The sequence below is a fragment of the Pseudopipra pipra genome, chromosome 5 (genome assembly GCF_036250125.1).
Source record: "Pseudopipra pipra isolate bDixPip1 chromosome 5, bDixPip1.hap1, whole genome shotgun sequence".
In the NCBI taxonomy this organism is placed as follows: domain Eukaryota; kingdom Metazoa; phylum Chordata; class Aves; order Passeriformes; family Pipridae; genus Pseudopipra; species Pseudopipra pipra.
This window is the reverse complement of record NC_087553.1, coordinates 39,650,411-39,668,044: the sequence shown is the minus strand read 5'-3', so window position 1 is coordinate 39,668,044 and position 17,634 is coordinate 39,650,411. Positions and strand designations below refer to the sequence as shown.

The window sequence follows — 17,634 nt, the reverse complement described above, 5'->3', positions numbered from 1 at the left end:
CTCCTTAGACTAAAAGAAAGGGGATTATACTTTCATGTAATTTGTTGCCTGTGAAATATTACAAGTTTGCAGGTCATCTGGATGTTGCAGGGTAAATATCTGCTGTAATATCCTGGGAACAAACACATATTTTTTGTAACTATACACAATCAAGCAAAATCTCAATATTGATACTTCTAACTCCACAAGTTCTAAAAGCCAAGTGGAGGGTGGGGGAGAAAGGGAAGAGGAGGAGGCAAACTTCTGGTATCTGTATCAGGTCTTACAGAAACTCCCCATGAGGAATCAAATGATGGTGGGTTTGCCTTCCCATCAGGTGGTGCACCTTGCTCCATGTCAGTGGGATATTGCTATTGCATGTGTCCTCTGGATTGGTTCCCAAGTGGTATGAAGCCATGGTGGAGGCTAACCAAATTGTACTGGGTTGAACTTGTTTATGGGGGTACAAGAGTGTGTGGGGCATTAACTACTCTAGGCAAGAATAGAGACTTCAGTTAATATTTTATATCAAGTTTAATTTATTAGCAGTATGAAGCAAAGTCAACATCACTGCATTAAAAACTCAATATACCCTGTAAACAGACCTCCCAGTGCTGTAAGTCATAATGCCAACTTTGCATATCTCTTAAAAACAAACTCATACTGAACAGTAAAGGAAACAGTCATAGCAGCATTTTCTTTCTTGTATAACCTGTCATGGAACAGTCCATATCACTAAAGGCATCTATCTCTTACTGAAAGAGATAGAGCAGATAAACAACATATGCTAAAATTTCCATATTAATAAAAGACATACAAATATTTAAAATCCTTACCATTTAATATATCCTACAAAGTTTGTTTTAAAAGCAGAATGACTTACACAATTTACAAATACACTGGATTCAGGTCTGTAGCAGAAGCATGTTCTAAGACAATCAACAGTATAGGGTAAATACAAACACACTGAAGAACAAACATTGTGCTCTGTAAGACCCACAGTAAATACACATTTAATAGTTAACAGTATGAAGAACATATATTTCCATACAAATTATTAACTGCTTTTGAATATTTTCAAAAACAAGATGTTTAATTCTTTTTTTATTATCTCATCTTTTTTTAAATCCATAATTGAACACTTGCGATTTTAGCAGCAAGAATATTATGTGGCCAAGAAACAAGCTCACCACATAATCAGTAATAGCACTTTACATTACAGTTGACAGTCCATTCACAAGACAGTTTGCAAACGTCAAAGCATTTATACACTTGTTAAACGTATCTTCTGTAGAAGTCCCAATGTCCATCTGACTGCAGCAGTAGCACATACATACATTCCATATGGCAGATATCAGCATTACAGAATTAAACCCACCTTTAGATACATACACAAAATCCGTGTGTAGTTTCAGGACAGAACCTTCTTTATAAATCATTTTTGGGAAGCTCACAATACATTCATATATAGTAAGGGTCCAGCAATCTCCATACTTTTGCCAAACCGTCCACAATCCTTTCAGAAGTTGGCCTCAAAGCTGTCTTTCCCACTTCAGTAAACTCCTTGAAGAAGCTGCTGCTAGGTAATGAAACAAATTACCTCAAGAGACTGACATTCAGTTTTACACTCCTTGGCTTCACTGGACAGCTTCTGCAGAAAGTCTGCTTTCATACAGACTCAGTGCATGGTGCACAAATTCATACTGCTCACTGGTCTGAACCATTCCACCCCTGGAAAGGAAACACATTGGGCTGAAATCTTATTGTTAAGCATGCAACAACTTCCAGCCTCTGACAGCCCCATGACCACCAGATAATACAAGCCCTTTTGTCAATTTTTGGCTTAGAGTTTGCTCAAGTAAGTGGGAGATTTGGCTAAGCAGAAGTACTTTCATCATAACTTACGCCATCCAACACATGCCCAGCAAGAAGAGTTCCTAGTTCCATCAGAGTAAGAACTAGAGAAGAAAACATCTGGCACCTACATTATAAAACATACATTTCAAATTCAATACATTCAAAGAGAATTTTTCTCAATCAGTTGGGCAAGGAAGGCCAGATACATGGATGCAGCATTACTACTGATGGAGCAAGGAAATAGTCAGAATCTGGCCTTTCATTTTTGTCCTTTACTAAAAATGTAACCTTTGGTGACCTGCAGATAGTCTGTGCAGAGAACAGCTCTTCCTGTCCTCTTTCTAATGCCTACGATGCATCCTGTCCGAACAGCAGCCTAAGACACTTTGCAGCAGTGAATCATTTCACCACCAACAATACAAAAGAGTTTAACTTGACCATAAAAAGGTCTAGTTACAGCCAGCTTGGATTAAATGCCTACATTTTATACATTAACCTGATAACAATCCTTTTTCAGGTCTAAGTATGAGGATCAAGTCCCATATGTCAGTGCCAGTTGCAGTGTGGTAGGAAGGGGATGTCATACTGGAGGTAGGTGTGATATTTACTACAAGTGGTACCATTTAACTCTGAAATTAAACTGAGCCTCATTCTGTCAGTACTGAGATATTCCAGGTCTCCCTTCTCACGGAGCATAGCCTCAAGTTTACTTAATTCCACTTGTGTTATCTCACCTGCCAGGATATTCAAAGCTACCTACTCGGCTTCTAGAACAAGCCCCCGGTTCATCCTCAGTGTACCCTGGAGCAATGAGCTACCTTTGTGATGATGAAAGATTAAATGGCCTTAGCGGGAAGGAAGACATTAAGATATGTATCGCGTTTGGCTTTAGTTATATCTTCATTGAAATATTCAAATTTGTGAGATATTTGGATCCAGAGCACTGTTGAAGCCAGATATCTTACAAGGACAGACTCCCATGAGCTCTCTAGCAACAAATACAGTACTGATATACCAAGCTACTTGAAAAATGGTAAAACTGCCTCAAAAAGTATCATCCTTTAGTATTAGAGAACTTTATCTACAACAAAGCGTCCTTTTATTTTCCTCAGTGCTACTGGGTAAATGGCTGTGGCAGGCAAATCATAATTAAAATAATATCTACTTTTTTAAGCAAATGACCAGCTGTCTGTGTTCCCCCAATGAGCTCAGGCAAATGTCAAACATCTTTTAGTGAACTGCATGTCTATTATGATATGCTATTCCTAGGAACAAAATCACAGGCCCTTAAATGGTTTCATCTGGCACCAAATATGGGAAGCCGCATGAGGAGCAGCTGAGGTCACTTGGTCTGTTCAGCCTGGAGAAGAGGAGACTGAGGGGAGACCTCACTGCACTCTACCACTTCCTTGTGAGGGGAAGAGGAGAGGCAGCCACTGATCTCTTCTCTGTGGTGACCAGTGACAGGATCTTGGGCAATGGCCTGAAGTGGTGTCAAGGGAAGTTTAGGTTGGATGTTAGAAAGAGGTTCTTCACTCAGGTTGGGCACTGGAACAGGCTCCCCAGCGAACTAGTCACAGCATGAAGCCTGACAGAGTTCAAGAAGCCTTTGGATGATACTCTCAGGCACATGGTGTGACTCTTCAGGATGGTCCTGTGCAGGGCTAGGGATTGGACTCAATGATCCTTGTGGGTTCCTTCCAACTTGGCATATTCTGTGATTCTGTAAAAATGCAGCAGACTCTTAGCTTTGCCAACAAAGACACAGATTCATAACTCTTGGCTGCCTGTTGCCTTCAGCTGCTTGCCTCTTTGCTTGTCCCCTACCCAGAGATCCAGCCAGAGACGGAAGGTGATGGGAGGGCTTTGCTCTGTGCTGCAAGTCTCTGCTGGTCCTCTGTGCTGCCTAGTCTCCTTTCTTTCTCATCACTGCTGCATCCTGCTCTGCCCACACAACCCCTTTCCAGTCAGCTTCCCTCTCTGTCTCCCCCATCGATGTTCCCGCAAGATGTTCTCTAAGGGAGTGCACTTCCCAGGTTAGATCAGCTGTGTGGAATGGGTGGAGGAAGGAAACATATCCAGGCAGAAGGACTCAGCAGGAAGGGCAGGCTAAAACAAGTTTGACTGTACTAGGCTGTTTGAGGTAGTGATCCTTGCTCCTTCATCTTCCTTACTTCTGTTGAAGTACATGACAAGAAGGCATGTATAAGACTGGCTTGGGCTGAGCCCAGCACTACCCCATTTGCTCTGTGTTAGCAAGCATAACCGAAATGTTATCATGCTTCTGAACCAAAGCACACCTCTGTCAGCTTAAGGACACTTGAGTCTTATACAGAGGTTCAGACAACTTAGCCTTGTCAGTGCTGTTATACATGGGATTCATAGAACCATAGCATCACAGAACTGTTTGGGTTGGAAGGGACCTTAAACACCACCTAGTTCCAAACCCCCAGCCATGGGCAGGGACACCTTCCACTAAGTCAGAAGGTTGCTCAGAGGCCCATCCAACCCAGCTTTGAATGCTAACCACAACTTCTCTGGGCACCCTCACAGTAAAGAATTTCTTCCTAATACCCAATGTAAATTTACTCTCTTTTAATTTAAAACCATTACCAGTCGTCCTATCACTACAGACCATGGTAAAAAGGCTTTCTTTGTCTTTCTTATAAGCCCCCTTTCATACCGAAAGGCCGCAAAAATATGTCCCTGGATCCTGTTCTTCTCCAGGCTGAACAGCCCCATCTCTCTCAGATTTCCTTCATAGGAGAGGTGTTCTATCCCTCTGACCATTTTCATGGCCCTTCTCTGGATCCACTCTAGAAGTTCCATGCCTTTTTTGTCCTGGGGACCCCAGAGCTGAATTTCTGGGCTGGAAGTGCACATTGCCAGCTCATGTCATCATTTCATCTACCACTATCCCCAAGTTCTTCTCTCCTTTGTTCTTGTGCAAGGCTCACATCTAATAGCAGGGAATTATCTGTGAGCCCCAGACATCAGTTTGTGCAAATAGCTGTGTGGAAGAGAACTTCAGGAGGAAATCTGCTCAAGGAGGGAGGTTTCCTCTCCCATGTCCCTAGTGTCCAGAAGGGATATACCAACAGCTACAGCACCTCCGGGTGTGCAGCCTTCATCCTTTTGCCAACCTGCACTGCCAGCTCCTCTGTGAGCTGTTGGGCTTTCAGTTTCTTGGGAACTGGTGCTCAAAAGAAACAGCCCCTGGTATCCTGAGGGCTCGGGGACCAGGACCAGCTTTGCTTGGGTAGCAATGGGTGCCTAAAGGGTCCTTTACCCTGCCCTCTGGTTTGCTGCTAGTGCAGCTGGATGCAGTCTGCTCCAGAATGAATGTGATATAGAGTTTGGGATTATTTTTTTTTAACCTGAAGCGATTGGTCAAAGCACTTCAACAATGAATTGACGCACACTGGAAACTCTTTTCATCCTGTCTGAGGAGCCAAGAACAAAGTTATCGGATGTCATTCCAAGAATGTGCCTTTAAGGTTAAGAATGTGCAAAGTTTCTCGATGTCACAGTAAGTCTTAAAGATGCCTCACATCAAACATTTCCTGTTTCTGTTGCAAAACATAAAAAATGAACTGGGAAAAAAAGCAAGCCGAGCAGACCTGTGGGTCTGTCTTTCTACAATTCACATAGAGCATGGCTGTATTTCCATCCTGGGTCAAGATTTTGAGTGGGTGTTCCATTTCCTCATGTTAGCTCAGCACTGACCATTACTGTCAGATTTGTTCATCCCTTAACTTACACTGAACAGCTAAGAAGAAAGTGGTACCTGGACATACTTACCTAGGAACAGTTCTGTCCTGTCTCATTCCCTATTGGAGCCTTATTTAAAACTTTGTTTCCAGGGAGGGTAATTAATTAAACTATTTTGCAACATAACTTTTTGCCACTATATGCGATTTGTCTGGATGCTTGTTTGGTTTTTACTGAATATCCTGGCAATAGAAATGTTTTGATAAGTCACTACAGCATCACTGTGAGTCCCGCAAGCACAGCTCTTTTCTCCTATTGCTTGGTTCTCTTTGGTAGAAACGTGGGCATAGAACTACATGATAAAAAGATCACACAAGTGGATATGCCTGAGTATGCTCATTACATCAGTAACCTGAATTTGGATGGTGAAGCTCCGAGCAAGAGCCAGCCTGTTCAGGAACCTAATCGGGGTCAGATATCATGGATGAAATAGTCAGTGTACCTCTTAGCCAGGTTTCTGGATCCCAGGCGGTCCGATAAAACCACCCTTTTCTGCTGAACTTTCTTTTTTTCTTTTTTATGAGGGCAATCTGATGCACAAAGAATAAATTGGAGCTTAGCTGCTCACCAGCATAATGAGGAAGACAACCTCAGCACTGCTCCTGCTCTACTCTATTGCTAATGTTGGTCATGCTGGTACGTAAAGTGCAACACAGCTATGGATGGCCACAGCCAGCTCTTGCAGCCAAGTCTAGAGGGCTTTAGTTCATTTGCCAGCTTCATGACAGATGTAAAGACTCTGTCTCATACACTGCCTGCCAATAACCACCATGTCAGGACTGGAACATCAGGGGAGGCTGGTCCCATTGAGCTTTGTCCATGCAACAGTGATACCTGGTCACTTTATGGACCTGCAGTCTGCTAGGGCTGGCAGTGGCTACTGTAGTGTTTAGGGGCCACTAAGCTTTGCCTTAGTAATCCTTGCTGTAAACTGACTGCCACATGAGTGAGATTCATTCTGCAATACGGCCAATTGGAAAAAAAAAAAGAAAAAAGAGGTTTTGGTTACTGAGTTTTACCCAGAAAAATGTCTTTAAAAATTACAATAGGGACATACTCTTCGTCTCAGGCAATGCTTGAGAATATGAAGCATTTTAAGCAAGATCTCTGGAGTCTATTTATATAATCTGAAACTTGAAAAAATACAGAAATCTGCAAAAAACCAATGCTTTATAACAAGCTTTGTGTCACGGAGATTGCTGTTATGAATGTTATATTTGGGTCAGATTTCCATTCTCTTTCTAAGTTTATCTAGGATACTAATATGTATAAGAAAGTTCTTTAGTCAGATCCACTCAGTGAAATTGTGTTGTCAGTTATAATGCTGAAAATTTGGCTTATTTTTTTATGTCTGAAATAATGACATTAAAATGATGCAGCTGAAACCAGAGTTTGCTTCCACTTCTCTACAATGGAGTGTAAAAGCAATAAGAAAAAGGTTATCTCATAATAGAAATACTAAAAAAGAGGAGAACACTACAAACCTTTTTCAATAAGGTGAACAGATAATCAGAAAAGAATGTTGGAAATTTGGAGTTGATAATTTAAAACAGACTAAGCATTTTTCCCTCACCATTTCCATCTCATTTTGTTGCTGAGATTTTTAGGTCAGTAACTTCCCTTGGAGAATTGTACACTCCAAGTGGCTCATGTTGCCCTGTAAAGATCGCATTACGATCTCTAGTACGATGAAGTCGCATGAGAGGGGAAGGCAGAGGAGGTGATCCATAAACACATTCAACTATATGGATTCCAGTCCTTCTGCAATTCATGGTTCCAGTACCTTTCAAGGCTCTTCAGAACACAAAAATTCTGTATTGCCCCTTTGACCTAAGCTCTTTTTCAGCATTTGCACTCATATGGATTTTTTCCATTTAAAGAAGAAATGCATGTCAGGAGCAGTTAAGATACTTGCAAGGTGAGTAGGAGAGGAGAATTCTCTGTTCTTAGTTCAATCCTGTTTATTTACTTTATAAAAAAACCTGTTTCCCTAGGCAGAATAAGAAAGAAACATACAACCAAACCAACAGTTTCCATTGTGCACAATACCCACATCCTCCTTTCCAACACAAATCTCTCTTCAGCCATGGTTTCACAAAACAAAGCACTCTGCAACAATGGTGCCTTACACTATTCCTTCTCCCAAGTTGTGAATTCAGTCAGGGAATTGAACTGACTTAAAACTGTGCAACAAATGCCTTGCTATTTTCTTAGGCTGAGGAAATCTGCCAGCTCAATTCAAGAGGACTCCCAGCACAGCTGAGGGAATAGCAACAGCACCAGATTTGCCTTTCTCCAGTGCTCAAAGAAACTACACACTGAGTGAGCCTGGATGTCCCTGTCAATCCAGGCTTGAAGACAATCCTTTATCTCCAGACTGCCCCACATCTCTTGTGTCCTAGTGAGATCATGCATACAGCAGAATGCAAAGCAACATCCAACTGTGAAAAGGTTTTCAGAATCGTTACTGAATCATTATTGATCATTACTAAATCATTTCAGTGATGATTTCAGAATCATTTCAGAATGATCACTGATTTATGGTTCTTCTGGAACTCACCGATCCACTCGTAGCTGGCAGACAATGCTCAATGCATCTACAACTCCCTCTTCCTTCAACTGCTGACAACCAATGGCCGTGGCAATAAAACATCCAGTTCTGCCTATACCAGCACTGAAAAGAAGGCATATTTGATAGGGGAATGGAATTCACAGATCAAGGAGTTAAGTGCAAAACACTAAATAGATATGAAAACACTAAAAATATGAAACATGGAATTTCTAGAACCCACAGTTCCTGGGTGCATGACCAGCAAGGCTGGCTTCTCAGCTCACTTTCTTTGAGTGAAATGAAAGTGTGCACTGTTCCAGCAATCCAGTTGTGGGTAATTGTGAGACATTTTTCCAGTTTGCATACAAGTGTATGGTAAGAAAAACAATCTTCATTAGTACCAAAAAGTCCAAGTATTCTCTGGCCCAGTCCAAGCAAATGATGGAGATATGCACATCATTATGGTGGAAAAGCCCAGCTAAAGGCAAAAGTCAGTGTGGCTTTATGTTTAAAGCCCTCAAAGTATACAGGAGTTCCACTAACCATATCTCTAACCATGAAGGCAAAAAGGACCTAGACCCATGCTGATGAAGTTAACCCTCTCTCATGTGATTCTGCAGGAGGCAGAAGGATTTGGTGCTGTAGCTCTCCAGGTTTTTTTGATGCCTGGGAAACAGGCATTTTGGAATTATTTTTATCCCTGAGCCTTCAACACTTTTGAGAATCTCTGCCCCACTCTGTTTCTTGCTTAAGTAATGTGGAACTTAGTGCAGCTCATCGCTGTCATGCTGAATGGCATGAAAATGTGAGGAAAATAGTTAAAACACAGAGTTGGCGTCCAGATCTTCATAGCCCTCTCACTCAGATAGAAAATGGAGTGTGACTAGAGTCACACTGACTAGAAAATGGAGTGTGACAGTTTTGTAGACCATAGTGTAGTGAATATATATATTGGTGAGATGTCACTGAAGAACTATGAATTTTAATCACAACTGAGATGATATCTGTATTTAATCATTAATAAATTCCTGGTCATGATTACAGACGTTACTGTCACATCACACATGCCATTCTCCTGAAGACCTTCATTACTGAAGATCCTTACTAGAAAAATGGGACTTTCAGTAGCCATCCATGGACATGTGCATTGTTCAGGGAAACTACAATTCCTGATAAAAACAGCTACATAAAATTTGGAAAAGCTGCTTATTCATCATATTCTAGCTTTGAAAATTTCAAAATGATGGGTGGTTCAAATCTGGCTTTCATTTCTCTAAATCTCCTAAATATGGAGTTGAAAAGAAATTGTTCAAGATTAGTTCTGCTAACTAGTTCTGCTCTAATGTACTTTTAGGAAAAAAAAGGTACTATCCCAACTGTAAGAGATGTATCATCACAGTTAGGAGACAAAGCAAGTAAGGAAACACTGATTTTATTTTTACTTTCTATTTTGCTTCCTCTACTTCTTTCCACCAGTATAACAAATCCAGTGCTACTTCCTACTACTTAAATTGCAACATAGGGCAATGAATCAATATAAAGCAATAAAATAGAATTAAATTAGAATTATGAGAAGGACATTCTCTGGTGCATTACAATTTGTGTGAGTTACACTCTGCTCTTGAGCACTGAATAACATTTTGCCTTTGAATATCCAACCAATTACCTTTGTGAAAATGTTCTCAAATTGTAGTACTGATGTGTTTTGGTCTCTAAATTTGTACGTGATGTTTGCTCTTTAAAATTGACTTGCTTTGCAATATTTTAGCCAACCTGTCACAGGGCACTGCATCTGAATTAGGTATGTAATCATGCAACAACACAAAAAAGTAAGCAAATCCTAAATAAGAAACAAAAGGAAAATAATTTTTCCAGCTGGTCTTTCAAAAGCAGAGTTCACTAGCAGAAACAGGGAACAGTTCAGAAGCGATTTGCTAGCAACAGGGGAATTCTCTCCAAGACTCAAGTCCTCAGATATGAACTGAAAAAGTCAATTAGCATGAGGAGGAACTGCGGAATTTTGCTCTTCCCCAAATACATTCTTTGCTTAGGAGGACTGTTTGATGTGATTTGCTGTGGCCTTGCTTTGGGCAGTTAATTACCTGCAGTGAACAATGACAGGCCCTCGGCCTGGTGATTCCACCCTGTCCTCTTCTACATCCAGCATGAGCTGCAGCAGAGGCTGAGCGCTGTCAGGGGTTTTGTGGTCCGGCCAGGATGTGTACCAGTAGTGTTTCACACTCTGGGACTGACTCCCTTGCTGAAAATAACATGAAGATTGTATAGGAACATTGGTAGTGAATAATTCCTTCTGTTTCTTTCACGTTATGGTAAAAAGACAGTAAAAATGTTAAGATGGATTTAACAATTTTTTTTTGTTAGACTTGGAGGATGCAATTGCAGGGAACAGATATGCTTCCAGGCACCCAATTGTGGGAAGGGTTTGTGCACCTCAAAACTTGTTTTTTAACAGTTGTGTAAGTTCTGCTTTGTCCATCTAACTACTGACTTCACGACTGTATTTTCAACTGGGAATATTTGGAGGACTGTGTTATATCAGCAATAATACCTGGACAGAATAGCTTGATCTAAGCTTCTGAATTTCTAAATTATTATATATTTCTACCTTTTAAGGTCATATCTTAAGGGTCTGATATTAAAATTAAGAGTACTTAAGATAAAGATGCAGAAGAACTGCCCTTCTAGATTAATCAGACATCCGTGTGTCCAGTTATTCTCTCCAACAGAGGCTGCTACCACTTCCTTCAACAAGCAAAGGGGCTTGGGTAATTTGTATTGGTTGATATGACTTCGGCTCACTTCTCAGTGCTGGGGCTGCAACACCAAATAAATTTTCCCAATCCATTACTTATTGTAATGCTATGTCAGGAGCAGCAGATCAGTCTGATAGCAGGTAAGTGTAATATGGAGAGTAACCCAGAATAGGAGCATCTACCTTATTTTGCACAATTAATGTTTAGTCAGAATCATGAAAGCATGAAGATTTCCTTATATACTATTTGTATTTTTAGCTTCTCAAATGGGTTATAGATGCACTCAGGACACAACATGAGCAGTGTATCTTTTCTAGATACTAGTTCTTTCATTAACTAAAATCCCTTTACATTGCCTTAGCAATGCTAAAAGGGCCCCAAAACAAATGTAATTTATGAGAATGAAACTTGCACTCTTTTTGAAGCCTTTTTTATTGCCAGAGCGATACAAAGTGGAAATACCTAAGTATTCCAGTACTTTGGTCCCAACAATACCCTGCAGCTGTGAGCTTCCTAGCTCAGTTACTCCTCCTGCAAAAATGTATGCCCTTTAAACAAACCAACATTTTAACATCATTTAACATTAAAAAAAATAAAGTGTTATGAATGATGTCTCTCAGATGCAGATTGTTACCTTTATTGTAAGCTGACGGACAGTGTAGTTCTTGCATTCTTGTACACTGTTAACAAGGACTTCAACCTTCCCATAGATTCCTCTTTTTTCTGGCCAATAAAGCACACATTTCTGTAAAGCAAGCATCAATGTCATCAACAAACTGGATCCTGGAGCCATATTCATATCTAATTTTTACACAGAATGTATTTTTCTGGAAAGTTCTGATGAATTCAACTGAGGTATGATTCGTGTCTGAAGTATTCCTAAATAAGATATTGCAGGGTTCTTAATGATGTGGGCCTGGTTTTCAGGATTTGAGTTTTTCAAATATAGATCTCTATCACTGAACACTTTGAACAGCTGTTTTTATTCTTAAAACCTCAATGAAGTTCAGTTAAAGGAATTATTTTCCACATTCAAACTTCCTAGAATATACTTTAGTTCATAAAATTATATTTATAAAGTTTTCTCTTTCCAAATGGGATTTCCTTCTCAGTAAGAGATTCAGGATTTTTCCTCTCCTCATAGGACTTCTTATCCTCTTTACTCTCTTGGGCCCTGATACAAGAAAGCATGTAAATGTGCCCTTAGATCTTACTGAATTCAATGGGATTCAATATGCATGTTCAAGTATTTTGAAGAATCTGAGTTGTTTACCATAGAACTTTCTGGAAATGAATGTTAAGAAAATCCATCAATCTTGCTAGAGCTACACAAAACTGTATACAGAATTCTTAATGAATCAGTAGTGTTATACTGTTTCAGCAATGTATCTGACAAGCCTCTACTAAAAAGAAGATGAAGAAATAGTATTTAGAATATGAACCACTTTATTTTTCCCCTGAAATAGTTTGCTTATCTTCAAGTCAACTGCAACTTCATTTCAATCAGAGTATCTCTATAGGCTATGTGAAAACATATATCCCTGTTGTATAAATGCTTCTCTAAAAAATAGATGCTTATTTCCTTAAGAGTGTAAGATATTTGAAAGTAACATTTTCTGAAATAATGCTGGCCAGTCTGACTTGTTCATTAAATAAGAAAAACACTCCAACAATTAAAGAAAACATTCTGTTTTAATATCCAATGCACAGGTAAAAAACCCCACAAAAACAAACAAACCAAACAAAACACTAAGAGAACACTAAGAATCCCAGAAAGAACTTGTCTGTACTTCCTCACAAACTGTTGCTGAAGCAATTAGCGTACATGTAGACAGCAGTTTACATTATGCATAAAAATTAAACAATCCCTTTAATATAATTAATTTCCATAAAGCATAACTCCCAGTAAGTCCTGCTAAAAATGATCCAGAAAAACAATCAGTGAAATGCAAGGCTTTACCACCAGGTGTAATATTTAAGCTACTACTCTACTGGATAACCCAATAGCGAATTGAACTGAATCACCTCTGTTGTATAAATATTTTTCTAAAAATAGATGCTCATTACCTTAATAGTGTAAGGTGTGTGAAAGCCACATTTTCTGAAATAATGCTGACCATTCTGACTGGTTTCGTTCAAATCCTGTCTTTTGCAGAATTACTCGAACATCCTAAATTTGCTGTCTCCCCGAAGAGATCAAGAATGGCAATAAAATACTCAGAAATTGGAATGAAAAAGAATGTTCACAAGTTCCACAGCCTACCCATGTGACATGTATAGCTACTATCATCTGCCAGATCTGCAGTTCGTGCCCTTCCCTGGGAGTGTAGTTTTCAGTGCTAATATGGGAAAAAGAAAAGTCTAAATACACAATTGTACCCTGACAATCAACAATAGTTGAGTAAACTCCTGAGACTTCTTGATAAATGTGAGCAGTGACTGCTCACTACAAAGCCTTCAGGCACTCCAGAAGAGTGTTTTTCTTGACTCTTTCCCAGAAATGGAATTGGCAACTTGTGCTGGGTGGACAATGAAATGTGGCTGTTCATTAAAATAACTTTCATTTAACAGTTCATCTACATTTAGTGAGATACAATGGATTATTTTTAACACTGTTGCTGTGCATCTTTTAAAAATACTGTTTGTTACTGCTTTCCAAAATAGCTTTGAAAACAGAGGTTCGATAAACTGGTTCAGGCATTTCTAAGATAGGTATTTGGGGGAATTAACATGTTTTTGAAAGTTCATTGCAAAAATGGGATAAAGATGGAGATGGGAGGGATAAAGTTATCAGACATAAGGAAAATAATTTACAAAATCTCAAGACCATTGTCCAAAAAAAGTAAACTGCCTCACGTTGATAGTTGAACATAAAAGAAAATTGTAAGGTCTCCAGTAGGTATATTTTAAACCTGTTCAAAAGTTAGACACAGTGGATGAGAAGTCTGGTGTTCAGCCTCATGTCCACAATCAGTAAAAACTCATTGCATATCGTATATATCAGAAAAAAGGAAGAATTCACCTGTTCTTATACTCACACAGTCTTTCTTTGCTCTTTCTACTGGTCCTGATTCTGTTCCTTGCTCTACTTTCAGACTGCAGTTTCCCTTTCAGCATATTGATTTATACAGCACTTTCTAACTAGGTAAATAGGTCACGTATTTTGTGAGTTGGGGTTGGGTGTACAATCCCCTCTGTAGTCAGCAAACAAATAACAGTTATGAGTAGGATTTTTTGAAAGATACTTTAGTTTAAAAAAAAAGGAAAAATCCTAACCACCCAGCAAGGCACCCTTGGGAATCTTCTTACTTTCATGTGGAAGTTTTCATCTTCCTGCCATCTTTCAAAGTTGTTAACTTTGTTGTAATAAATGATTACTTATTTCCGATCTAGTACCTGACCTTTTTTTTTTTAAATAAACCAAAATTCCCTGACAACCATAAAGTTTATACAAGAAACATTATCTCACATAACTTTTAATTGATTTCAGCCTTTGTCCTTCCCTCTGTAACAGGGCTGCAGGTTTAGGCTCCCTGCATTCCCTGTCCTGTTTCCTGGCATGCTCTATCCCATGCTTGCTGGGTGCCAAGCTTCATGGGACCACTCCTGAAGTGGATCTCCATAACTGAGTGGGATCTGGCCCTGCTTTGATTTGGGCCTGGCACTTGCAATTTGCCACAATCTATTTTTAACCTGCCAGAAGTGCTCCTATTGCATCCTGGTCCCTAATTCTGTTGGATGGAGGAAGGCTCTCTCATGTGACACAACATTTACCTGCTTTACATTCCCTGGATGTGGACCCTGAACAAAATTAGTTTAACAATTCTTAAACGTGCAGTTGCTTTACTTCAACTCTGCTTCTTGTGTATTTTTCCATATAGCTATGCCTACAAGTTTACACATTAAATGTCCCAATAACCAGGACAACACACAAGAGTAACAAATAATAACAACAAAGCTTCAATGCCGGAATCCTTTTTCACTCCTGCCCTCTATTTACTGTCATACTAACTCAAGCAGGAGAGGTATACTTCAAGAGGGATTGCAGGATTTGCCTTCATATACTAAAATCCTCAAAGTTAGGACCAAATCTTTTTAAGTTCTTCTAAATCTTAAGATATAGCTATGGTATCAATACTCAACTTAACTAATAAGTAATTTTCAAAGAGGCTTATGTGTTAAAGGTAGAAGGTAGGATTTCCAGATTTCCAAATCTACTCAGGTATGCATGCCTGTAGACAAACTGAGGGACAAAGTGTTACATGAAATATATGAGCTTTAAACAGTGAGTTAACAAGATCGTCCTAGATAATTACTGACTGCTAAAAAAAAATTACATTATCTGAGTTGAATAAACATGCATCTGTCAGTCTTAGTCCCTTCTACTTGCAGAATGCAGAATTGCACAGTATTCTTTATTTATGCTTCCCAAAATACGTTTCCTGGTTAACAGGTAAAGTTGCTGGTAAGTTTTGAAGGCAGACTAAATGCATATTATTTATGAAGTACATAGCATAACTACAAAAACCAGCTGAGTTGTCTTGAATAAACTCAGTAATATATGAAGATTATATTTGCCTTGTGAGTAAAGCTTTGTAAGATTGTGTCTTAAAATATTACTACGGAATTAGAGATGGTCACCTTCAGTTAGTGATTTACCTCATCCTCTTAAGAGTGGGATGGATCACACTCTGGAGGTGACTACTGCTCTTCAGTGAGCAGGGGGGATACCTAGATTGCTAGATGAGATGTGTTTTTCCCAGTATTAACCCTAAAATTACAGCTCCTTTTCTATGGACTCTCCTTGCATAGGTAGATCTTCGTTTTGTTCAGACATTGTGTAGTTTTGAGGATAGGTTTTACAAATTCTGATCAAAATATCAGAGCACCCATAGTTCTTTCAGCATTATCCTTCCTTACAAATCAATCCTCTTTTTTCAATCAGACTTCAGAATGAAAAAGAAAGAAAATCCAATCATTTAATGCTGCATTTTTAATTTGTACAGCTGAAATTAATATTTTGCTCAGCATTCATATTCTATCTTCATCCATCTTGCAAAAACTGTTACCACAGCAAATCTTAACCATTTTTTCATCCGATATATGGAAGTAAATCTACAGAAACCTTTATTCATCATCATTTCACACACTTCCCATTGCTAATGCAAATTTGTTACATCGATATATTGAACTAGGACACTAATGTCTAAAAATTTTACTTATGTAAAATAAAATAAATAAATTTATTGTTGAGATTAAGGTTTCTCATGTGTCTCTCATTTGAGAGCTTCTTCATTATACATTAATTCATATATTACAGTACATTATAGCTCAAATGGAGGCTGACTGGTGTTCTACCAACTGAGGAATATGGTTTATACATGAGAGTCAGGTATAGAGGTTTATTTGTTCAGGGGGATGTGGATGAATATGCTTTCAGATATGAAGGTATTTGTATGTGTGTATACTGCAGATTTACCTTCCTGAAAATAATGGAAATAAAGCAGACCATGGAGAAGAAATAAAAATATCAAGTGCTATCATGCTAAATAACATCTGTTCCTACCTTCTTTACAGAGAGCAATATTTTAACAGTGAAGATAATATGCTGAGCATGCCCAATAACTAAGCTGTTCTCTTTTCAATAGCAAGAAAAATTTCAGGAGGAACCTGCTAACAGTGGGAGAGTCCTTAGGTTTCTAGACAAGGCAGGACAGCTTGCACAAACACAGCCTCTCTATATAGCCTGGGAACGCCTTGAGATTCCTCACCCTTTCTATTAGGAGGAAATTACCACTGCCAGGCACAACAATGTCGATAAACACCAGTGCCTAGAGCCTGCGTAACTCAGGTAAACACAGGGCTTCCTGACATGATGAAAACCACTGGGCACTTCTTTCAAGTCATTCTTCTTACACAGTGTCAGATGTGAGTGTTTAAACAGTCAGCATTTCCTCACTGAAATACTTACTCTTTTGGTTGATTAGGCTGGGCTAAGTTTGCTATGCTTTCATGTTTAACCTTAAATGTAGACTTCTGGACAGTTGTTTGAACAGTCTAGTGCAAAATGGCACCTGGTTTGGAAATACATCCTGGGACATTTTACAGGACCAACCTACTTTTTACATACAGTTTCTTGAAATCCCCTGGATTTTAAGCTTGTGTTAGAAGTCCAAACTCACAGTGACGAACAGGGTTGAAGAGTATGAGAAGAGTATGTCTACTGAGTCCACATTTAAATGGGGCAGTGAGTTTCAGCTCTGGGAACACACTTATACTCTTGGTCTCTTGATCACTCAGACTGGAAACTTTGCTTGAATAAACACTGTTGCTCTATCCTCACATGCACATGAGTTTGAAGAGCAGGGGTGTGAGTGTAGCAGGGTCAACACAGCCCTGGTGCTTACCTGGTAAAGTGCTGAGACTTGATTGAGGCACCTACCTAGAGCTGGGAATTGTTACCAAGTCTAGCATTTTAGACTCAAGAAAAAAGTCCAACTCCTTTATTTCTATTTCGCTCTTGTCCTCAAGCCCTGTAAACCACTCCTTTAACATTCAGTCTTCCAAAACAGTTTTGTGTTGGCCCTCTGCATGGGAGAGTGATTTTTGTTCCTAATGCTTGGTAGTCAGAAATACGGACTCTGTCACAAACAAGGAAAGCCTGACAAAAATTTACCTGAATATTCATTAAGGCTATAGAAG

General features: G+C 39.2%; 1 protein-coding gene across 2 annotated transcripts in view; it reads right to left on the bottom strand.

Moving 5' to 3' along the window:
- Positions 1-494: 494 nt before the first annotated feature.
- The window catches only part of PTPRR (protein tyrosine phosphatase receptor type R), a 147,254-nt gene continuing 130,114 nt past the window's right edge, over positions 495-17,634 (bottom strand). Inside the window, exons 11-14 of one of the 2 annotated variants that reach the window (XM_064655665.1) lie at positions 11,567-11,677; positions 10,261-10,418; positions 8,168-8,281; positions 495-1,710 (exon numbers count right to left, since the gene is read on the bottom strand). In XM_064655665.1, coding sequence (XP_064511735.1) covers positions 1,617-1,710; positions 8,168-8,281; positions 10,261-10,418; positions 11,567-11,677 — 477 coding nt within the window. In that variant the 3' untranslated portion in view covers positions 495-1,616. The remainder of the gene's footprint in view (positions 1,711-8,167; positions 8,282-10,260; positions 10,419-11,566; positions 11,678-17,634) is intronic. The other variant, XM_064655666.1, reaches the window with a different exon arrangement.